Source organism: Haematobia irritans, chromosome 1 (genome assembly GCF_050003625.1).
Source record: "Haematobia irritans isolate KBUSLIRL chromosome 1, ASM5000362v1, whole genome shotgun sequence".
Lineage (NCBI taxonomy): Eukaryota > Metazoa > Arthropoda > Insecta > Diptera > Muscidae > Haematobia > Haematobia irritans.
This window is the reverse complement of record NC_134397.1, coordinates 9223715-9249113: the sequence shown is the minus strand read 5'-3', so window position 1 is coordinate 9249113 and position 25399 is coordinate 9223715. Positions and strand designations below refer to the sequence as shown.

At 35.2% G+C, this 25399-nt stretch overlaps 2 protein-coding genes across 2 annotated transcripts; both read right to left on the bottom strand.

Annotated features, from left to right (window-relative positions):
• Positions 1-3458: 3458 nt before the first annotated feature.
• LOC142220179 (uncharacterized) lies at positions 3459-10634 on the bottom strand. The gene is made up of 4 exons (XM_075289168.1): positions 10186-10634; positions 4119-4730; positions 3814-4030; positions 3459-3752 (listed from the first exon to the last, which is right to left on the bottom strand). Exons 1-4 carry the CDS (start codon positions 10414-10416, stop codon positions 3559-3561), a joined length of 1254 nt encoding a protein of 417 aa, XP_075145283.1. The 5' UTR covers positions 10417-10634; the 3' UTR covers positions 3459-3558.
• A 3300-nt stretch (positions 10635-13934) lies between these two features.
• LOC142220178 (uncharacterized) lies at positions 13935-25037 on the bottom strand. The gene is made up of 3 exons (XM_075289166.1): positions 24298-25037; positions 17380-17876; positions 13935-14553 (listed from the first exon to the last, which is right to left on the bottom strand). Exons 1-3 carry the CDS (start codon positions 24500-24502, stop codon positions 13984-13986), a joined length of 1272 nt encoding a protein of 423 aa, XP_075145281.1. The 5' UTR covers positions 24503-25037; the 3' UTR covers positions 13935-13983.
• Between the last annotated feature and the right edge of the window lie 362 nt (positions 25038-25399).

Here is a 25399-nt window from a genome sequence, read left to right as displayed (position 1 = left end):
GCTCTCTACCAAAAAGTTCATATCGATTCGTAATTATTTGTAGACTTACCTATACATAACTTTTTTGTCTGATATATACCACAAGTTAGAAAACGATGTTAAGAAGTTTTAAGATACCACAACCCAAGTAATTAGATTGTGGATATCAGTCTTTCGTAGAAGTTTCTACGCAATCCATGGTGGAGTGTACATAAGATTCGTCCTGGCCGAACTTACGGCCGTATATACTTGTTTTAATTTGAATTATCTTTTTTCTTAAAATTTTGTTTGATTAATTTTTACACATGTCGCAACAATCCCTCGAACACATAGGGTTATTTATTCCGATGTTTATACAACGTATAAGGTCGTCCTGATTGGCAAAATATTGTTTACAACCGTGCATTTTTATACCTTCCACCATGGGAGAAGCCTGATATTTGAGGCCCACTTAACCTATTCAGTCCATTGTAATACCACAGTGGTGAACATCTCTCTTATCACTGAGTGCTGTCTGATTCCATGTTAAGCTCAATGACAAAGGACCTCTTTTTTATAGCCGAGTACAAACAGCGTTCCACTTTGCGGTGAAACTATTTAGAGAAGCTTCGAAACACTCAGAAATGTCCACAACATTACACACAAAAATTTTTTTCTGATTCAATCACGAAATTAATTGATCCAATTAATTTTTAATTCAAATGTCTTCAATCACAGAAATGATAGTATCAATTAAAAAATTAATTGAAGGCCAATTAAAAAGTTAATTGATCCAATTAAAAAATTAATTTATACTATTATTTTTGTGATTGATTTTTGTTTGAATTAAAAAATTTTTGAATCTATTAAATTTTTAATTGAATATTTTTTAAAACTCAATTAAAATTTTAATTGGAAAAATTTTCGTGAAATTTTTTTGTGTGTACAGAGAGGGGATAATCCACCGTTGGAAAACTTTTTAGTGTTCGGTCGAATTTAGGGTTGAACCCACCACACTATTTATGGAAGGCAGGCATGCTAACCTATAGTTTACATCACATTGAAATATTGCCTAAATATTGGTCTCAACTCGCATAAGGTATATAGATTCTGATTGGATCTGTCCATCTATTGAAATCACGCTAATTTCCAAACGAAACAAGCTATCCATTATTGGTCTAGGTCAGATGGTACTGCAAATGGACCATATCGGATCACTTCTAGGTGTAGGTTTCACATAAACCGACCCCCAAATTTTGACTTTCATAGCCTCTTGGACGAGCAAATTTTATTTTTAAATACCGAATATTATCAGGAAAAGACAAATTTGAAGCCCTGTAAAAACAATATTGAAGCGCTAGGCAGACAACAATTTCGGCCGCAGACCATGGACATTCCAACAGGCCTCAGCACCATCGCTCTTAGCACGAGCCAACCAAGAATGACTTAAAAAGGAGATTATTCCATGCATTTCTATCGCACAATAGCCACTTTTACGTCTGGGAGACTACAGTTGGCTGTAAATAATACCAATATAGCGATCACTTCAAAACGGCATTTCGCCGGGAATGGGTCAAAATACCTCAGAGGAACCGTCGTTCAGTGTGTGTTGGCTTTGTCGCACAATGGGTCACAATTGGTGCCACTTTTACGTCTGGGAGACTAAAGATGGCTACAAATAATACCAATATAGCGATCACCTCAAGACGGTAAAGGGTGATACGGTCAAAATTTGGTCAATATAAACTTGACGTATTTCTTTCAATTTTGCATTTAAAAAACCTGAACACCCCCCATTTTGAAGGTGTGTGTGTAGAATGTTGCTCCTATTTTGATTTTGGAATTCACTCTTCAGTTGTCAAAATGCCGTCCAAGCAAGAAGAGCAGCGTATCAAAATTTTGCTCGCGCATCGCGAAAATCCGAGCTACTCGCACGCAAAGCTGACAAAATCGCTAAAAGTTGCCAAATCAACCGTTACAAATGTAATTAAAGTGTTTGGGGAACGTTTGTCGACAGCCAGGAAGTCTGGATTGGGGGAAAATCGAAAACCGGAAGCCGCTGAGACGACAAAGAGAGTTTCCGGTAGTTTCAAGCGAAACCCTAACCTCTCTCTCCGAGATGCCGCAAATAAGCTGGGTGTATCGTCTACAACCGTGCATCGAGCCAAAAAACGAGCCGGACTATCGACTTACAAGAAGGTAGTGACTCCAAATCGCGATGATAAACAAAATACGACGGCCAAAGCGCGATCCCGGAGGCTGTACACGACGATGCTGACGAAGTTTGACTGCGTGGTAATGGACGACGAAACCTACGTCAAAGCCGACTACAAGCAGCTTCCGGGACAGGAGTTTTATACGGCAAAAGAAAGGGGAAAGGTAGCAGATATTTTCAAGCACATAAAACTGTCAAAGTTCGCAAAGAAATATCTGGTTTGGCAAGCCATCTGTACCTGTGGCTTGAAAAGCAGCATTTTCATAGCTTCCGGGACTGTCAACCAAGAAATTTACGTGAAAGAGTGTTTGAATAAACGTCTGCTGCCTTTCCTGAAGAAACACGGTTGTTCCGTACTTTACAAGACAAGAACCCTCCCAACACGCCAGAGCTCCGCCCTATTGAGAAATACTGGGCTATTGTCAAGGAACCTAAAGAAGACCAAAAAACTGCTAAGGACGAGCAGCAGTTCAAGGCAAACTGGCTTTCTGCGGCGAAGAAGGTGGACAAGGTGGCTGTACAAAATCTGATGGCTGGTGTCAAGCGTGAGGCCCGGCAATTCGGATTTGGAAAAGCGAAAGCCTAACTGAATATTTTTCCTGAATTTTATATTAATTGAACTTGAAAAAGAAATTTAATTTGATTTTTTAAATAAACGATTTCACCGATTTACACGCGTTTTCCCTTGACCAAATTTTGACCGTATCACCCTTTATAGCGATCACTTCAAAACGGCATTTCGCCGGGAATGGGTCAAAATACCACAGAGGAACCGTCGTGCAGCGTGTGTTGGCTTTGTCGCACAATTGGTGCCACTTTCACGTCTGGGAGACTATAGTTGGCTGTAAATAATACCAATATAACGATCACCACAAGACGGCATTTGCCGGGAATGGGTCAAAATACATCAGAGAAACCTTCGTGCAGCGTGTGATGGCTTTGTTGCACAATTTTTCACAATTGGTGCTAAATGTAGCCAATTCAAACAAATCTAAATTGATTCAACATTTTTATGTTATTTCCGATTTTTTTTGCTTTTGAACAATCGAATGAAAAATATAACGCTTTGCTTTGTTGCATTATATATAAACCACCCTGTAAATGATAGTTTCCCTTCTACTCATAAATTTCGCCCCTCGAACCTTGTGACAAAACAAAGGTTAGAAATTCCAGCAATTTGTTATGCCCTAACCACACTTGTGATTCCATCCCAGCATGTCAATCAGATTAAAATTCTCTGAGGTTGCCTTGATAAGAAATAGGGACAGACGCTAACAATAGTCCATTGACTTTTTACTTAAAGCATATATATTTTCAGAAAACAATACGAACAGAAAAAACAATGAACAAAAAAACAAACTTAAAAAATAACAGTTGCAGATATTTCAAACATCCAGAAAACCACACAACTCAAACTCTTTAACTGTGCGTTGAAGGAATGCTCGATATTTGGGATTTTCCACATTTTGACGTCGTATTTGATCACCTTCCTCTGTACGGGAGGCTAGATTTTCTAAATTTTCAAAACCATCCTTTTCCATGAAGATGATGGGAGTTAGGCAAGTAGCTGCTATTACACCTGAAAATAAAATAAGAGGAGATAAAAAATCAGTTGCAAAGATTTTTTTGAAAATAAATACCTTGCAGACTATTCTTAATCAGTTCTATGGTAAGATCCTTCAACGATGGTATATATCCATCGTAATGTAGTTTATCCAAAGTTTCCTTAAAGATGCGATGATACTCTCGAATAATATATTTCAAATGGACCTTACGAACATTCTCATTCAGTGATCCATAAAGGAAATAATTCAAATCCATGGCCGGAGAACCATAATAGGATAATTGGAAATCAAGCTGTGGATATAGAGAAAGACAGAAATAAGGTAAAAATAAAATTTCAATATTTGTTGATCCCACAGTATCCTTTAGGCCCATTACTTACCAACACAACATTATCTGGATCCTTGGTTTCATTATTGATATGGAACATTAGATTATCCACCCATAAATCAGCCACATTGAATACTCGAAAACCTTGCTCATGTGATTCATACATTTCCACAGCAGATTGTAGAACATTTTCGGCCAATTTAAACATTTTCTCGGTGATCTCTTCGTAACCCTTCCAATGGGCAATCTCTTCGGCCACACAACGTATATTAACAGGGAAGAAAGTTAGAAAATCTTTACGATCTGGATTACGTGAAATGGGCGCCTCTTCAAAAAATTCCATAATTTTCGGATTCTCTGCGGCAATTAAAACCGAACAAGCATGCAATTTGGCCAATTTTTCTACGGTCGGCAGAACATGATCCAAATTGAGCAGACGACCTTTTTCGAAATTTTCAAAACCCGTCACTTGCATATCTTCCAATATTAGAAAAGGTTCTGGCGATTCGGTGGTGTAGTAGCAGGCGGGTGCTATTTTTGTTGTATCACCTATGGAGGCCAAAAGTTCTTCAATTCTTGGCAAGATTTCTTTATAGGCCATAATTTCACGTTTGAAGAGTTTACTCTTGTGGGCCACAACTCCGGTAAATCCTTTGGGATGATCCTGAAATGATGGAGTAATAAATTACAAAAGATATTGAAACTAAATCCAATAAAAACAAATCAATTTTCTGGATCATAAATTGATCTGAGTCATCTAGAAATCCATACCATGAAGATAAAACTGGATCGCCAAAATCAAATTCCGACTTAAAAATCAATGCGCAATATGTCAATCGGGCAAACGAAAGTGGCGATTTCAAACTCCATTTTTATACCCTCCACCATAGGATGGGGGTATATTAACTTTATCATTCCGTTTGTAACACACCGAAATAGTGCTCTAAGACCTCATAAATATATTCTGGGTCGTGGTGAAATTCTGAGTCGATCTAAGCATGTCCGTCCGTCCGTCCGTCTGTTGAAATCACGCTAACTTCCGAACGAAATAAGCTATCGACTTCAAACTTGCCACAAGTTGTTGTTATTAATGTAGGTCGGATGGTATTGCAAATGGGCCATATCGGTCCACTTTTACGTATAGCCCCCATATAAACGGACCCCCACATTTGGCTTGCGGAGAAACAAATTTCATCCGATCCGGCTGAAATTTGGTACATGGTGTTAGTATATGGTCTCTAACAACCATGCTAAAATTGGTCCACATCGGTCCATAATTATATATAGCTCCCATATAAACCGATCCTCAGATTTAGCTTGCAGAGCCTCTAAGAGAAACAAATTTCATCCGATTGGGGTGAAATTTGGTACATGGTGTTAGTATATGGTCTCTAATGACCATGCAAAAATTCGTCCACATCGGTCCATAATTATAACAGGTTGGCTGATAAGTCCCCGGTCTGACACATAGATGGAGTCGCTAGTATTAAATGCATATTATTTTTATATTGTACAAACCTTCAAACGATTCGTGTTTGTGAGATAGAGCGTCTTTTGTGAAGCAACTTCTGTTATTGTGAAAAAATGGAAAAAAAGGAATTTCATGTTTGATTAAATACTGTTTTCTGAAGGGAAAAAAAATACGGTGGAAGCAAAAACTTGGCTTGATAATGAATTTCCGGGCTCTGCCCCAGGGAAATCAACAATAATTGATTAGTATGCAAAATTCAAGCGTGGTGAAATGAGCACGGAGGACGGTGGCGTTCACCGAAAGAGGTGGTTACCGACGAAAACATCAAAAAAATCCACAAACTGATTTTGAATGATCGTAAAATGAAGTTGATCGAGATAGCAGAGGCCTTAAAGATATCAAAGGAACGTGTTGGTCATATCATTCATCAATATTTGGATATGCGGAAGCTCTGTGCAAAATGGGTGCCGCGCGAGCTCACATTTGACCAACAACAACAACGTGTTGATGATTCTGAGCGATGTTTGCAGCTTTTAACTCGTAATACACCCGAGTTTTTCCATCGATATGTGACAATGGATGAAACATGGCTCCATCACTACACTCCAATCGGCAGTCGGCTGAGTGGACAGCGACCGGTGAACCGTCTCCGAAGCGTGGAAAGACTCAAAAGTCCGCTGGCAAAGTAATGGCCTCTGTTTTTCGGGATGCGCATGGAATAATTTTTATCGATTATCTTGAGAAGGGAAAAACCATCAACAGTGACTATTATATAGCGTTATTGGAGCATTTGAAGGTCGAAATCGCGGCAAAACGGCCCCATATGAAGAAGAAAAAAGTGACAGCGCACCGTGCCACAAGTCATTAAGAACGATGGCAAAAATTCATGAATTGGGCTTCGAATTGCTTCCCCACCCACCGTATTCTCCAGATCTGGCCCCCAGCGACTTTTTCTTGTTCTCAGACCTCAAAGGGATGCTCGCAGGGAAAAAATTTGGCTGCAATGAAGAGGTGATCGCCGAAACTGAGGCCTATTTTGAGGCAAAACCGGAGGAGTACTACCAAAATGGTATCAAAAAATTGGAAGGTCGTTATAATAGTTGTATCGCTCTTGAAGGGAACTATGTTGAATAATTAAAACGAATTTTGACAAAAAAAATGTGTTTTTCTTTGTTAGACCGGGGACTTATCAGCCAACCTGTTATATAGCCCCCATATAAACAGATCACCAGATTTGACCTCCGGAGCCTCTTGGAAGACCAAAATTCATCTGATTCAGTTGGAATTTGATACGTGGTGTTAATATATGGCCTCAAACAACCACGCTAAAATTGGTCGAAATCGGTCCATAATTATATATAGCCCCCATATAAACCTATACCCACATTTGACCTCCGGAGCTCTTTGGAAGAGCAAAATGTATCCAATTCGGTTGAAATTTGGTACGTGATGTTAGTATATGGTATCCACCAACCATGCCAAAAGTGGTTCATATCAGTCCATAATCATATAAAGACCCCATATAAACCGATCCCGAGATTTGGTTTTGGAGCCTCTTGGAGGAGCAAATTTCATCCGAGTCAGTTGAAATTTGGTACATTGTTCTAGTATATGGCCGTTAACAACCATGCCTAACTAGGTCCATATCGGACTATAGTTAAATATAACCCTCAGATAAATCGATCCCCAATCACACAAAAATTGGTCCATATCAAGTTCATAATTGTATATAGCCCCAATATAAGCGACCCCCATATTTCAATTCTGGGTCTCTACGTACCGTGCAAAAGTCCATATCGATTCGTAATTATTTGTAGACTTACCTATACATACATTTTTGGTCTAGTATATACGACGTGTGGACTAATTCACAATTTAGAAAACGATGTTAAGAAGTTTTAAGATACCACAACTCAAGTAATTCGATTGTGGATGACAGTCTTTCGTAGAAGTTTCTACGCAATCGATGCTGCAGGGTACATAAGCTTTGGCCTGGCCGAACTTACGGCCGTATGTACTTGTTATTGATTACAAAAGTTAATATTTACAAAATGTAAAAAAACTCCTTACTACGAAGAAACTACTTCTTTTTAAAGGGTGATTTTTCAGCTATTATCTGTTTGGCAACACTGTTTTGAAAATCTGGAGCAAGTTTCGTGTTTTTTTCACTGTCAAACATCTTCAGTTCGTTCTATACCTGATCCATTCATTAGAGGCTTCTTCCATTTTATGGTCAGTTTAATCGTCCCACGGACATTAGCGTAAAGCAAAAATTATTCTGGAGTGTAAGCCCTCTCCCCAGAGGCCTTCCTACGCTTATGCCCACGGAAGCGTCTATTCGGGTTATTGTGACTAAATTTCGCTGCAAATTTACATTGTTATTCGCAGCAATTGAATTACTCGACAACGTGGAAAATTGCGGAAGGATTTTGGTGTGAAGCCTTTCAAAATACAGTTGGTGAATAGTCTCATGGAAAGTTGGACGTAGATCCACTTATTTTGATCGAAAATGAGATACCGGCCGAAATGTTGCAAAGAGTGTTCCAAACTTGAACTAAGGGCATGGACCATTTGAGGTACAGTTGCGGTCAACATTTACATGACATCCCAGTAAAAAAAGTGTCGCCAAAAAAGTAATGAAAATGTTCTTTTTGGATCCGGAAGTGGTGCAAAATTGACGCAGAAGCGATGAATTTAACATGGGCTTGTCATAGGACGGAAGTCCTTCATTTCAACAGCCGTTGCACTGAGTTTGCATCACTTCTTTAGGTGTGATCCGGATTCAATGTTTTGGATGTAAATTAAACAATTCTGTGATATTTTGTCAAATAAATAATTTTTATAATTTTTTATAATTTTTAATGGATTCTAACGCTTGTCGGAAACGTTTGACCTCAAATATTTTCAAAAATTCACAATTTTTCCAGATTGGATTTAGCGCTTTTTTCGATAAAATTTAAATGATTTGTACCATTTTATGAATTCTTACTCTGTTTTTAACCTATTTGAAACAAAACAAGTTAAAATTACCCATTAAAAGTATGAAAAAACTAAGTTATAAAAAATTGAATCTTGGGTAGTTAAAATAAAGAACATCATTGTGAGTGCATCTTCTGGAAGTGCTTTTAAAGTTGTGCCTTTGGAAGAACTTCTAAATTTTTTTGCTGGGATTATCTTCAAACATAAATCATATGGACCAATATCGATTCTAATAAAGATTTCATGCATTTTTTTTTTAATTTTATGTGCTTTTTTTCTTTTCGTATAGCTCTTAAAAAATCACCCTTTATAATCCCTAAGCTACTCGCGATTTAATCCAAGCGTAATAGTGTTATTGCCTTGTATTTGGATTCTCTCCACATCGCAACCAGTTGGGAGCCACCGTGGTGCAATGGTTATCATGCCAGCCTTGCATACTCAAGGTCGTGGGTTCGCTTACTGCTTCGACCGAACACCAAAATGTTTTTCAGCGGTGGATTATCCCACCTCAGCAATGCTGGTGACATTTCAAAGCTTCTCTAAGTGGTATAACTGCAATGTGGAACGCCGTTCGGACTCGGCTATAAAAAGGAGGTCCTTTGTCATTGAGCTTAACATGGAATCGGGCAGCACTCAGCGGTAAAAGAGAAGTTCACCAATGTGGTATCATAATGGACTGAATATTCTAAGTGAGCCTCATACATCGGGCTGCCACCAAATACTTCAATGTAAACCATATCATTGTGTATTGCACCATAAATCATTATAATGATACTGGTAGTGCTGCTAAATGCATTGGGGCATTGTGGTGAAAAAAAAAAAAAAAACAACTGAAATGACTCGGCAAATGAAGACTCGAAGTTTATGGGCAAATATTTGAAAATATTCCGCTAAAAGCTTGCAACACAAGGTATCACCGCGGATCGTTGGGACAAACGCGGCAAGAGGTTACATAAATTAAAGGTCGACTTTAATAAGAAAAGAAATCTTCGTTAGTCAAAATTTTCGTTTTTGGGGGGAATAGGTTAAGTTAGGTTAGGTGGCAGCCCGATGTATCAGGCTCACTTAGACTATTCAGTCCATTGTGATACCACATTGGTGAATGATAGTTACGCAAATGTTTGTCATTTGAATCATTAAATATTTTAATGCTCCTCCTTCTTCTCCCTCATACTTTTGTGAATATTTTGCGGATGGACATGGTCATTATTGAATCTTAACATTTTTTTATCACCATACTCCTAAAGAGGAGTTCATTCACTTTTAAGGTGGAAAGATTAAAATTTTACTAAGTTAAATTTGTTATCTTTACAGATAAGGTTTCGTTAGGTGTTATTACATAGGCAGCCAAACTAATTCAACAAATTTGTATGGGAAACCAATTCTTCATTGACACTTTGCTGCTAATTTGTCATTTAAATATAAAGTTTTCCAAGACAACAGAATGATATGATACTAGGGTATTTTTTTTTTTCATAGACCAATTTAGGTCACTAGGGTTAGGGTTTTGTCCACAACAATGAAATATATGTCCACAATCAATAATTTCCCATAATATTTATAGTTACTCCTCAAGTGACCCCCTGACCAGAACTAATAAACAGTTATTGAGAGGTCATTTACCACAAATGCGTCGTTTACACAAAATCACCTTCCATATTTAACAAACCTTTATGATGACGGAAAATTTACCGGTGACATCTTTACGTTTCAAATTAAAGGTAGCCCGATGCATTTCACTAGCAAATCCACTTCCTCTTTCTGCTCCTGCTGAAGCACTTTTTACAATAATTTCATGAACTTCCAAGCTATCATCTTTAAAATATTCCTTAAGGACATCCTGCAGAAATTCTGCTGTTATCCATTCTGGTGGGTTATAATTGGCAGCACCGGTTCCCATTGTAGACTTTTTGTTGTTTGTAGTTGCACTTGTTCTTTTAATGGGCAAACACTTGTAAAACAGATACTTTAACTAAATCAAATCGAATTGAATTGAATAAATACACCAGAAAAACAAGACGAACCGACTTCAAACAGGTCACCTGATTAGAATGAAATATACAACTCGAAATCAAATAAAAAGATACTCTAGCGCAGTGCTGTTGTAGTTGAGGGCTGCTATCATTGCGGGTGAGCAAATTTCTGTTGTTGTTTAGCTTTTGATGAATGAATTGCTCTCTTTTTCGTGTCTGTTAAATAGGCTTATAGCAGGGATGGAAAATACAATTTTTAAGAAAGTACAAAAAAGGTATTTTTTGAGCGGAAAGGTACTTTTTTACTAAATTTCAACAAAAATTTCACTGGAAGATTATTGTCAAGAGACTGAATTTTAAATAAAATAAAATTTTGACAAAATTTTCTATATAAATAAAATTTTGCAAACCTTTTCTATAGAAATAAAATTTTGGAAAAATTTCCTATAGAAATAAAATTTTTACAAAATTTTCAATTGAAATAAAATTTTGACAAAATTTTGTATAAAAATAAAATTTTGCAAAAATTCTATATAGAAATAAAATTTTGACAACATTTTATACCGAAATAAAAAATCGATAATATAGAATCGCATTCTTTTTTCGACTAAAACATTCTTGAAGTTCAATAAAATCCTGTTTTTGACTATGTCTTTTACAAAATCGAGATTTTCTTCCCACATGAACATGTCTGTTTTGCCATATTTGTAAAAGACTATTAGCAAATAAGGTTGATAAAGACTTTCTCAAAATATTAAAATATTTTGTCAAAGCTATTGTACCATAAATCTGATATCGACTCAAAAATGTCTACACAAAAGGTACTAAATCCTTCGCGGGGGTACTACGGTACTGACCGGGGTGAAAAAGTATTGAAAAAAGTACTATAGTACTGCATTTTCCTTCCCTGGCTTATAGACTGTTGCTTGGCAAAGGGAAATAATAGACCTGCATAACAGTAATGAGATTAACAGTACTTACACTGACATATTGTGTTTGGGCATGAGAGAGAATTTGAGCACTGGTATTTTGTTGTTAGAGAACTGTTATGAAAAGCTCCTCTAAATATATTAGATATGTTAATGATATGGTGCTCTCTTCCCATCAAGAACTCACGTGCTTTGTGTTGTGTTAAAAAATAACACAAAAATGTATGGTTGTTTGGGGATGAACCATATGAATTAGAGCTTTTTTGAAACAGCTGTGAATGTGTTATTTAGCAGAGTTGCCAATTAAATGTTTTATCTGACATTATATTGAATTTAATTTAGCTGACTTAAATAAAATTAAATTAAATCCGACCAAACCAAAATAATATAATAGAAAATTAAATTAAGATTAAACTCAATGAAATTTTATTACATTATGAAATTAAGGTAAAATAAAATAAAAAATATATTAGCCACAGAATTAGAGCTTTTTATAAACAGCTGTGAATGTGTTATTTGCCAGAGTTGCTGAATGAACTTTTTTATTTCATATTCGATTGAATTTAGTTGAATTAAATAAAATAAAACTTCAAAGTAAGATAATCCCCCCGTTCTGGTTTACGAATTCGCAAAACGAAAAATTTTCCTCTATCGCTAGTTCCCGAACCACAATGATATATATTACGAAATTTTCACATACTGTGGATGGGGAAATTAAATGGTAGAAAATTCTTGTCAATATATAAAGTGGTTCAGATGTTATTTACAGATAAAAATTTTGCGTTTTGCGAAGTCGAAAACCAGAGCGTGGGGGAATATAAAAGTTAAACTCAATGAAACATGGGAGAATATAAAAGTTAAACTCAATGAAATTTTATTACATTATATTAAATAAAATTAAATTAAGGTAAGCTAAATAAAATAAAATTTAAAAAAATTTAATTAATCGGATGAGTTAGTGTTTTTTTTTTAACAGCTGTGAATGTGTTATTTGCCAGATAAACCAATAAACTTTCTGATCTCATATTAAATTGAATTTAATTTAGTTGAAGTCAATAAAATTGAACGAAATTAATACAATATAAAATAATATAAAATTAAATTTAATTTAGATTCAACTCAAAGAAATTTTATTACATTAAAAGAAAGGAATACTAAACAAATAGAATAAAATTAAATATACGACATATGAATTAAAGCCTGTTTTAAACAGCTGTGTTATTTGTGTGTTGCCAATGAGCTCTTTTTATCCCCAATTAAATCGAATTTAATTTAGTGGAATTAAGTTAATTAAATCATAATAAAATAATATAAAATTTAATTTAGGTTATATGAAATGAAATGAGAGTAAGGAAAACTAAACCAAATAAAATAAAATATGAAATTATCAATATGAATTAGAGCATTTTTTTTTGAAACAGCTGTGAATGTATTATTTAGTTGTTAATTAGAGTTGCCAATTAACTTTTCTATCTCGTATTTGATTGAATTTAGTTTAGCTAGTTTAAATAAAACCAAGTCAAAATAAAATGAAAGTAAGGAAAACTAAACTAAACAAAATAAAATAAAAAATTAAATTATCAATATGAATTAGAGCATTTTTTTGAAACAGCTGTGAATGTATTATTTAGTTGTTAATTAGAGTTGCCAATTAACTTTTTTATCTCGTATTTAATTGAATTTAGTTTAGTTAGTTTAAATAAAACTTAGTCGAAAAAAATAATATGAAATTAAATTAAAATTAGGTTAAACTCAATACAAATTTATTTTAATTTAAATGATAATAATTTAAATCTAATCTAATCTAATCTAAACTAAAAAAATTAAATTAGAAAATTAAATTTTATTACATTACATCAACTAAAATTATTTTAAAGTAATACAAACAAAATAAAAATATAAGAAATTAAAATAAACATTTTGTTAAATTAAATTTAATTTAGTTTTTTTTAATTAATTATTAATTTTATTTTTTTTTATTTTTATTAAAGAATTTAAAACCATAATAAATTATGATATTAAATGAGATAGGTACTAACAACAAAGGTTTTCGACCTAATAATTATTAATGACCTTTTTTTGTTAATTATGTTAAATTAAGTTTAAATTAGCTTTTTTTAAAATAAATATCTCCGGACTTTTGAGACAAATATACATATCCCACCTTGACAATCGCATTAAAATTTAACTCCTACAAGAGAAAAAGACTCAATGTTTTTTTCAGAATGAAGTTATTAAAATTTCTTTGGTATGTTTTTAATAAAAATATTTAGAATTTTTAATTATCTTTCCAAATAAATAATAAGTCCCTATAAGAAAGTAAGCATATAAAAAAAATTGTTTTTTCTATCTTTCTTATATCCGTTGTCTTCTGAGTCCATAGATATAAAACATTAATCAAGTTATAAAAGATAAAATGATGAGGCGATTATTCAAAATTAATTAATAAATAGTAAATAATGAAATCTTTTGATCTCGAAATCTACACCCAAACAAAATAAAAACAACTACTCAAATTTCATATTTCATTGATTTATTGAGATTTCTAAATAATATCACCCATTTTCATAAAACCAAAATACCCCGTCTATATAGAAATGGAAAAATATCTAAAACAGCTCGAACATACAAAGGATTTGTAAAAGCTTTCATACGAAATTTATCACCTTCTTCGCCAGGTTGCATTAGCTTCAATAAACTAGCTTCCTTATCCGAGGGCAACAAAATCAAAACCAAATGGGTGAAGGTGGTAAAATAACCCCAAAATCCATATTTCAGCATACTAATGTGTAAATCACTAAGCAACGGCATGGGTTTATTATATTTTAGAAATTGTAGACTTTTCAACAGGTGCGTATGATAAATGCGTATGAATAAATCGAAATTACGTATACGCAGATTACTCTCTACCGAACAGATAATCAATTGCCAGAGATCAATGGCAGGACTGGCCCATTTACACATTTGAAAATCGACAAAACGAATTTGATTCACATCGTTTTGAACGCCAGGTTTCGAGATATAGTTGATCATAATATTACTGGACCAAAAATCACCATGATTGAGAACTTTAAAATCTTGTGGATCACCATTAAAGCATTGCATGGCAGCATTGACATATTGATCGGCATTGGGCTGGAAATATAGGGTAAATAATTGGGATTGTTTAGATATTTGGAAAAAAAAGATACAATATTTAAGTTTACAAATTCTGTAAAATAAAATAAAAAAATTAATTAATTTAAATAAAAAATAAGTATATACGGCCGTAAGTTCGGCCAGGCCGAATCTTATGTACCCTCTACCATGGATTGCATAGAAACTTGTACTAAAGACTGTCATCCACAATCGAATTAATTGGGTTGTGTTATCTTAAAACTTCTTAACATCGTTTTCTAAATTGTGAGTTAGTTCATACATGATAGAGAGCCAGAATTGAAATATGGGGGTCGCTTATATGGGGGCTATATACACTTATGAACTTGATATGGACCAATTTGGTGTGATTGGGGATCGATTTATCTCAGGGCTATATATAACTATAGACCGATATGGACCTAGTTAGGTATGGTTGTTAACGGCCATATACTAGCACAATGTACCAAATTTCAACTGACTCGGATGAAATTTGCTCCTCCAAAAGACTCCAAAACCAAATCTCCACGTACCAAATTTCAACTGAATCAGATGAATTTTGGTCTTCCAAGAGGCTCCGGAGGTCAAATCTGGTGACCGGTTTATATGGGTGCTATATATAATTATGGGAGCCACCGTGGTGCAATGGTTAGCACCCGCCTTGCATACACAAGGTCGTGGGTTTGATTCCTGCTTCGACCGAACATCACAAAGTTTTTCAGCGGTGGATTATCCCAGCTCAGTAATGCTGGTGACATTTCTGAGGGTTTCAAAGCTTCTCTAAGTGGTTTCACTGCAATGTGGAACGCCGTTCGGACTCGGCTACAAAAAGGAGGTCCCTTGTCATTGAGCTTAACATGGATCGGGCAGCACTCAGTGATAAGAGAGAAGTTCACCAATGTGGTATCACAATGGACAGAATAGTCTAAGTGAGCCTGATACATCGGACTGCCACCTAACCTAACCTATATATAATTATGGACCGATGTGGACCATTTTTGCATGGTCATTAGAGACCATATACTTGCACCATGTACCAAATTTCAGTTTATATGGGGGCTATATATAATTATGGACCGATGTGGACCAATTTTTGCATAGTTGTTAGAGACTATATACTTACACCATGTACCAAATTTCAGCCGGATCGGATGAAATTTGCTTCTCTTGGAGGCACCGCAAGCCAAATCGGGGGATGGGTTTATATGGGGGCTATATATAATTATTAACCGATGTGGACCAATTTTTGCATAGTTTTTAGAGATCATATGCTGACACCATGTACTAAATTTCAGCCGGATCGGATGAAATTTGCTTCTCTTATAGGCACCGCAAGCCAAATCGGGGGATCGGTTTATATGGGGACTATATATAATTATTAACCGATGTGGACCAATTTTTGCATGGTTGTTAGAGATCATTGCTGACACCATGTACCAAATTTCAGCCGGATCGGATGAAATTTGCTTCTCTTGGAGGCTCTGCAAGCTAAATCTGAGGATCGGTTTTTATGGGAGCTATATATAATTATGGACCGATGTGGACCAATTTTTGCATGGTTGTTAGAGACCATATACTAACACCATGTACCAAATGTCAGTAGGATCGGATGAAATTTGCTTCTCTTAGAGGCTCCGCAAGCCAAATTTGGGGGTCCGTTTATATGGGGGCTATACGTAAAAGTGGACCGAGGGCTCATTTGCAATACCATCCGATCTACATCAATAATAACTACTTGTGCCAGGTTTAAAGTCGATAGCTTGTTTCGTTCGGAAGTTAGCGTGATTTCAACAGACGAACGGACGGACGGACATGCTCAGATCGACTCAGAATTTCACCACGACCCAGAATATATATACTTCATGGGGTCTTAGAGCAATATTGCGATGTGTTACAAACGGAATGCCCAAGTTAATATACCTCCATCCTATGGTGGAAGGTATAAAAAGCAATAATAATAATTGATTCACTAATACAAATTATAAAATATATTTGCCACTAATGGTCCATACTTATTTGGTTAGTCTACATAAAAAATATATCCATTATATTAAAAAATGTATTCGATTAAACAAATAATAATTGTTTTAATTATTTTTTAATCAAAGCAAAATGTCATCATATCAATTATTTAAAAAATAAATAATTTAATAATTTAATTTAAATAAGTTAGTTTAATTAATGTTTAATCAATTAATTTAATTAATTGGCGTCAGTACTTGATATTATCATCCAACGGATTCTAGCATAATATTTGGATCAATTAATTTCATGATTGAATACAAAAAATATTGGAGCTTCAGAAACATTTGTTCTTCTGTGGTAAAAAAGGTATCAGGATTTTGGATCCATTATCTTACTAAATTTATAATGAAACTGCTCCATTCATGAACACTATTAAAATGATCAGAGATGTTTTTCTTTCTTTATTGATCCATTTCAATATAAGAAGTATAAACTTATAAATAGTACTGTATACGAAAGTTATTTAACAAAAAGTGCCACAACATTGAAAATATTAAAAATAATACATAAAAAATATTCGATTAAAAAATTAATTCAATTAAATTTCCATTGAATTAAAATGTACGAGTATTGCTAGGATATATTTTTATTTAAATTAAATAAAAATTGAGTTAATTGTTTTAGTTTTTCAAATAAAAGCGTAAACATTTCTCACAGTTTTTTTTACCGTTTTTTGTGAATTTTTATTTTAATGCTCTTTCAGTTTCAATTTTTTTCCCTGTAGTAAATCTTTATCTAGGAGAATTTAAATCTTCTAACTTTGAACCTCTTATATATACACTAAACTTCTATTTTACTTACAATCATTTTCGCATATTTCTCATAGTCCTCCAAACCCCAATGGGCCATAGCTGCCTTATAGCTATTCAGACGGGCTTGATATGTTTTGGATTTATGATAGTTAAGAGGCAGGTATGTATTTGTAAACTCTTTGGGAAATGAACCCATTTGTTCTTTTAACACTACAGAGGCTGCATGAAATTCAGCCAGTTTCTCCAGAACTCTCTTCATATGCGGCATATCGAAACCCTTTAATCTGCTTATATTTTTGAATTTTTTCGTTTGTAAATCCTGTAGAATAATGGCTATTCTACCCGCTTTATCTTCAATCCAATGACATTTGGGAGAAAATTTCACTTGGCTTCCGGAATCTTCATAGAGTTTTTCCAATTGGGGTAATATTGATTCATACATCAGGCGTTCTTTGGGAAACAAATTGAGGGTATTAATGAAAGTGCCACCTTTATTATCATCCAACATTGTTTTCATCACATAGGATTTTTGTTGCGTGAAACCATCTGTAAAAAAAAGGGAAAAACATGAAATATTTGGAATTTTTCAAAATAATAAAAGAAAGTCCAGGTATATCAAATAAAAATGTGGGTTCTTCGTGCTCGAGCAATAAGATGAGTATTTTGGTTTTTTGGGTCTTTTATTGTCTAAAATTTCGTCGCATTAATTTCGTCCAAAAATCACTTTGGTCACTTTGGTGTAAATATTTTGGAAATTATCTTGTTTTTTCTATGGTATTCAAATGCTTTTGATAACCATTTTTCAAATTTTTTTGCTAACTTAGAATTTGTCATTTAGGCGCCGTGATATGAAAACAAAAGTATTTGCTAAGAATTGAAGCTTTTTATCATACCATTATGTCCGTCCCCATACTAACTCTATCTGCATTGCATTCCACTTTATCAGCTGTAGATAATGTTTCTAGTATGACTTGTTATTTCCCAACGCTTTATGATTTTGTGAAATATTCTCCAAATCATATATGTATCTGAAGATTTTATTGGCCATATTCTAGTAAATGGACTTTATCCATTAATTTAGATTTTAATAATTAATTTCTTGAACCATTAATGATTCTTCAGAAATTCTTGTTAATCCGGGATAGGTTAAATTGTTGTAGCACTTGGTAGATAACATATCAGCCTTCTAAAGGGTGATACGGCCAAAATTTGGTCAATATAAACTTGACGTATTTCTTTCAATTTTGCATTTAAAAAACCTGAACACCCCTCATTTTGAAGGGGTGTGTGTGTAGAATGTTGCTCCTATTTTGATTTTGGAATTCACTCTTTAGTTGTCAAAATGCCGTCCAAGCAAGAAGAGCAGCGTATCAAAATTTTGCTCGCGCATCGCGAAAATCCGAGCTACTCGCACGCAAAGCTGACAAAATCGCTAAAAGTTGCCAAATCAACCGTTACAAATGTAATTAAAGTGTTTGGGGAACGTTTGTCGACAGCCAGGAAGTCTGGATCGGGGGGAAATCGAAAACCGGAAGCCGCTGAGACGACAAAGAGAGTTGCCGGTAGTTTCAAGCGAAACCCTAACCTCTCTCTCCGAGATGCCGCAAATAAGCTGGGTGTATCGTCTACAACCGTGCGTCGAGCCAAAAAACGAGCCGAACTATCGACTTACAAGAAGGTAGTGACTCCAAATCGCGATGATAAACAAAATACGACGGCCAAAGCGCGATCCCGGAGGCTGTACACGACGATGCTGACGAAGTTTGACTGCGTGGTAATGGACGACGAAACCTACGTCAAAGCCGACTACAAGCAGCTTCCGGGACAGGAGTTTTATACGGCAAAAGGAAGGGGAAAGGTAGCAGATATTTTCAAGCACATAAAACTGTCAAAGTTCGCAAAGAAATATCTGGTTTGGCAAGCCATCTGTACCTGTGGCTTGAAAAGCAGCATTTTCATAGCTTCCGGGACTGTCAACCAAGAAATTTACGTGAAAGAGTGTTTGAATAAACGTCTGCTGCATTTTCTGAAGAAACACGGTTGTTCCGTACTGTTTTGGCCGGATTTGGCATCTTGCCATTACGGTAAAAAGGCCATGGAGTGGTACACCGCCAACAACGTGCAGGTGGTTCCCAAGGACAAGAACCCTCCCAAGACGCCAGAGCTCCGCCCAATTGAGAAATACTGGGCTATTGTCAAGCGGAACCTAAAGAAGACTAAAAAACTGCTAAGGACGAGCAGTAGTTCAAGGCAAACTGGCTTTCTGCGGCGAAGAAGGTGGACAAGATGGCTGTACAAAATCTGATGGCAGGTGTCAAGCGTGAGGCCCGGCAATTCGGATTTGGAAAAGCGAAAGCCTAACTGAATATTTTTCCTGAATTTTATACTAATTGAACTTGAAAAAGAAATTTAATTTGATTTTTTTAATAAACGATTTCACCGGTTTATACGCGCTTTCCCTTGACCATCACCCTTTAACATAGGAGCCTTCTAGTTATTAAGAGCTGGCGGAATCTATTTGTATATCAATAATAAGGGACGTTCTTTTTATAATCGAGGCTGAAGAAATAACCAGAAAATAAACTCTGCTCCTTAGTATCCAACACGGTTATATTAACCGCGCAACAATTAATTGAACTCCTTCAATTGATTCAATCCTTCATTACGTATCTGCTTTACAATTCCATGTTATCCCAATAGGAAAGTCCTGCCAAATGTGAAGTTTGCTCGCTATATTGTATTAAGAGATACTAACTCTTAGTTAGGTATAGTTGCAATCCATTATTTCAAATTCAGATTATTCTGTCCACTATGATACCACAAGTGGTGATTCTATGTTTAACCTTTATAGCAGAGTTCACATTGCCCCACATTGGATATGTCACCAGCATTATTGAGAGAGGTCTATCCACCGTTGAAAGTTTTTTGGTGTTTGGTGGAAACTGGAATTTAAGCAATGATCATTTATTTATACAAGGCGCACGGATGAAAAAGGCTGTTTTTCATATGTTTGGCTATAAACATTATATGTTTGGGACACAAATTTTTAAACACAATATTTTTGAGTGCAAGCATATAATGTTCATAAACTAGCATAACATGTTTGGGACATATATGTTAATATGTTAGAACATATTATGTTTGGGACATAAAATGTTTGTAAATATAATATGCTTGGATGCAAACATATATTAATTTAGAAATAGCCTATAAACATATATGTGTTTAGTAGCTTGGAGCGCTATTTAACAGGGAGCGATATTGAATTAAGTTGGTGGTTGTTGCTTGTTATTACAAAATTAACATTTTATTTTTCCTTGGGCAATTGATCAGCTACTTCTTTGATCCTTACAAACTGTGTGGTCCGCTGTTCGAATCCCCGTCCGGCAAAAGGTAAAATTAAAATAAAAAAATCATACAATTGAATAATTTCTTCTACAATGTTTGTATTACAGAAAAAGGTGCTAAGAACTAAAAAATCTCGTGGAAGTGAGAAAGATGTGGGGGAATATACAATTGGGCAGAAACAAAATTTTGAGCATTCAGGTCGAAAACCTATGTTGTTAGCACCTATATTACCTGTTTATTTTCATAATTCATTATGATTGTAAATATATAAATAAATAAATAAAATTTTGAGCACAATATTGTTTGGGAGAATTTTTTTTTAAGCATATAATATTTTTGGGTGCAAAATGCTTCCAAACATATTATATGTTCACATAATAACATATTGTTTTTTGGAAGACAATATTATTGAATTTGGATGCAAAAATACAAAATGTTTGGAACTTAGACTGCCCAAACATATATTGTTTAGACCAATATGCTTTCAAACATATTATATATTGGAAGAGATCAAACATATAAATGTTTGGGCAATACCCAAAAATGTATATCCTTGAAGCAAAATATGTTTGGGAGTATATGTTACAGAAGCGATTTTTTGTGAGCGTGCGGGTATGCTAATCATTGCACCACGGTGGCACCCGGTGTTAACTATTGGTTCTTTTTATACCCTCCACCATAGCATGGGGGTATATAAACTTTGTCATTCCGTTTGTAACACATCGAAATATTGCTCTAAGACCCCATAAAGTATATATATTCTGGGCCGTGGTGAAATTCTGAGTCGATCTGAGCATGTCCGTCCGTCTGTTGAAATCACGCTAACTTCCGAACGAAACAAGCTATCGACTTGAAACTTGGCACAAGTAGTTGTTATTTATGTAGGTCGGACGGTATGCAAATGGGCTATATCGGTCCACTTTTACGTATAGCCCCCATATAAACGGATCCCCAAATTTTGCTTGCAGACCCTCTAAGAGAAGCAAATTTCATTCGGTCCTTAATAACCATTCAAAAATTGGTCCACATCGGTTAATAATTATATATGGCCCCCATATAAATCGATCCCTTGATTTGGCTTGCGGAGCCTCTAAGAGAAGAAAATTTCATCCGATCCGGTTTAAATTTGGTACATGGTGTTAGTATATGGTCTCTAACAACTATGCAAAAATTGGTCCACATCGGTGCATAATTATATATAGCGCCCATATAAACCGATCACCAGATTTGACCTCCGGAGCCTCTTGGAAGACCAAAATTAATCTGATTCAGTTGATATTTGGTGTTAATATATGGCCTCAAACACCCATGCAAAAATTGGTCGAAATCGGTCCATAATTATATATAGCCCCCATATAAACCGATCCCCAGATTTGCCTTCCAGAGCCCCTTGGAAGAGCAAAATTCATCCGATTAGGTGAAATTTGGTACGTGATGTTAGTATATGAGGTGGGATAATCCACCGCTGAAAAACTTTTTGGTGTTGGCTCGTAGCAGGAATCGAACCCACGACCTTGTGCATGCAAGGCGGGCATGCTAACCATTGCACCACGGTGGCTCTCAAGCCCCCATATTCAACCCCCATGGAGGAGCAAATTTCATCCGAGTCAGTTGAAATTTGGTACATTGTGCTAGTATATGGCCGTTACCATGCCTAACTAGGTCCATATCGGTCCATAGTTATATATAGCCCTCAAATAAATCGATCCCCAATCACACAAAAATTGGTCCATATAATTGTATATAGCCCACATATAAGCGACCCCCATATTTCAATTCTGGCTCCCTACGTACCGTGCAAAAGTCCATATCGATTCCAAATTATTTGTAGACTTACCTACACATACCTTTTTTGTCTAATATATACCACGTATGGACTAACTCACAATTTAGAAAACAATGTTAAGAAGTTTTAAGATACCACAACCCAAGTAATTCGATTGTGGATGACAGTCTTTCGTAGGAGTTTCTACGCAATCCATCGTGGAAGGTACATAAGATTCGGCCGGGCCAAACTTACGGCCATATATACTTGTTTTAATTTCAGACTCTTACACTATGTCATGTTTTTGTTTTTTTTTTTTTGGAGAGTTATTTTTCTTAATGAGAGTGAATTTGTCCGTGAGAACGAGTTTGATCAACATCATGATGCTTGTGAGTTAGATTTTAGGTTGTGAGTACTTGATCGTGATTTGTTGAATTTTCAATTATTGGGGACTTGTTTTTGATACTAAATTTCCAATTTCAGGCAAATCGTATAGAAACTACGGTGGTTAGGAACCCTAGAAGTCACATGGGAAGATCAGTCTTTGTGGGAGCTATGTTAGGTATAGTGGGAGCCCGTCATTTAAGGCTCAGTTAGACTATGATACCACAATTCGTGAACTTCTCTCTTGTCACTGCGCGATTCTATGTTTTGCTCAATGACAAGAGATCTCCTTTTTATAGCAGAGTCCGAACATTACAGAATCTTTGAGATACTCCAAAATGTCACCAGCATTACTATGTGGGGAGAATCCAGCGCCGAAAATTTTTTGATGGTCGGTCGAAACTTGGATCGATTCGGATTTGCCAATCAGAGAAAATTGCAGTGTCTACACTAAAAAAAAAAACATGAACGATTTTAAATATTTTTTGTCTTTACACTAAAGACTTTGGTATTGATCCCGAGCCAAAGAAGCGGAGAATTGAAGTAGGGACAGATTTGAGACACAATTCCCTTTTTTAAATTTAAGTTTTGAGTATTTAATTCTAGGACACAAAGTTTAATATATTCGTTTTTTTTTTAACTTTTTTCTTCAAGTGCTATCAGGATTTTTGAAGCCAAGTTGACATTAGTCCTTGTCTTTCACGTTAGGACAGTTTTAAGGCGAATCACTTAACCTTCAATGTGGAAGTCAAATCGGAAAATCAGTTTATATAGGTTCTATAGCAAAATGTGGACCGATAAACACCACATTCGGAACACCTATTTGTTCACCTCAATTATTTTAAAATTTCAAATTTCAAACCAGTCGTATAAAAAATGCGGTGTCTTAATGAAATCGAGGGTTGGATTTATATGAACCTGGACCGATATAGCCTACATTTGAACATGAAGACAAAAAACGAATAAGTGTCATATATCAGAACGATAGCTCCATTATTGAAGGCTGTAGTGTGATTACTACAGACTGACTGATATACAGACGGATATCGTTCTATTATCTTAAAATTTCTTCCTGATCAAGAATGTATACTTTATAGATATTCCGACTTGGTATTTCGGTTTGTTAAAAAGCGAACAAAATTTACTTTTCCAAATTTCGGAAAATGGTCTTTTCCCAGATTTGGAGTAATCGCCAAAACCACTGTTCTTCCAAGGAATAGTCATCACTTTATTTTTATGACTTCGACGAAGTCGTTTTCATCGAAAACTTTCAAATCTTATAAAAACATTTAAGGAAACAAAATAGCTTTACGTAGTGAATTGTATTCTCATTCATTTTCTAAACTTGGACGTTATCGTCGTTTGCAAATCTTTTCTTGATAAATTTCCATTGTTAAAATTGTTAAACACATTCTACCAGAGGTGGATAATGGGAGTGATGGTGGTTGCGGGTCATTCCGTTTATCTTACCTTCCATTTCGATATCCATTTTGATTCTCATCATAAGCGAAGTGTAATTCTCACCCGGAGGTGTGGCAGGTATTATGGTGAAGGTTAAAATCTTCACAAAGTTGGGTAAATCTTTTTTCAATATGGGCTGGAAATATTCTTCATTAATCCATTGTGGTAAATCCACATCTAAATTGGGATTGAATTTTGTACTATTATCAGGCATTTTGAACTAATTTCAACATAAGGAAAGTTTTGTGTTTTGTGTTTTTGTGCTTTTGTTTTTGGTTATGACAAAAAAATTTAGCACTTGATCTCGGAAGTGTTGTTATTTCGGACAGGTTTCAATGGCTCTCATTCAATTGTGTCCCCATTGAATTACGAGTGGCGCACTTTCATTTAAAAATAGACAACTTTTTTGTTTTTTTTTATTGTTTGCCCGATTTTTTATTTAGTTTTTTTTATTTATTAGTTTAATGTATGTGGATGTTCCGGCTGGAGAATTGGAATGTGATAGCGCTCGTAAAGAACGCAAAATGACCATTCAATAGCGCGATACCCGATAATTTGTCACACTTTGTCTCTAAAAAACGAATCAATTCTATTGCGACAGCAGCACAACGCAAACCAATCAAGCTTATTCTATTAGCTCAACACTTTTTTGTTCAACAATTATTTATTTGTTGTTTTTATTTAGTTTGTTTTTCTTTATTCGATTTTCGATGCGCTCGACAACGACGACGACAACGTTATAACGCTTGAAATATCGTTTTATCTGTTCATCAGTCTGCGGTATTTGAAATTTTTATTTTCAAAGTGCAATCTTCGCACAACGCACTCTATGTGCTATGCTCTCGCCAGAGTTTCTGAGAAATAGTGTTGTACATGCAACCGGTTTTTAGATAGTCTCAAAACCCGATTTTATTGAAGGTGTAATACAAAAGATTTGAAGAATATTGAATTTGATTTTTAATACAAGTATATACGGCCGTAAGTTCGGCCAGGCCGAATCTTATGTACCCTCCACCATGGAACTTCTACGAAAGACTGTCATCCACAATCCAATTACTTGGGTTGTGGTATCTTAAAACTTCTTATATCGTTTTCTAAATTGTGACTTAGT

Excerpts from the sequence above, each read along its gene's own strand:
- LOC142220179 (XM_075289168.1), bottom strand. The coding sequence starts at position 10,416 with ATGGGAACCGGTGCTGCCAATTATAACCCACCAGAATGGATAACAGCA. Across the intron at positions 4,731-10,185 it reads AATTTTCCGTCATCATAAAG|GATCATCCCAAAGGATTTAC; the intron begins GTTTGTTAAATA and ends CCATCATTTCAG. Across the intron at positions 4,031-4,118 it reads ATCCAGATAATGTTGTGTTG|CTTGATTTCCAATTATCCTA; the intron begins GTAAGTAATGGG and ends CTATATCCACAG.
- LOC142220178 (XM_075289166.1), bottom strand. The coding sequence starts at position 24,502 with ATGCCTGATAATAGTACAAAATTCAATCCCAATTTAGATGTGGATTTA. Across the intron at positions 17,877-24,297 it reads AATGGATATCGAAATGGAAG|ATGGTTTCACGCAACAAAAA; the intron begins GTAAGATAAACG and ends TTTTTTTTACAG. Across the intron at positions 14,554-17,379 it reads AGAAATATGCGAAAATGATT|CCCAATGCCGATCAATATGT; the intron begins GTAAGTAAAATA and ends CTATATTTCCAG.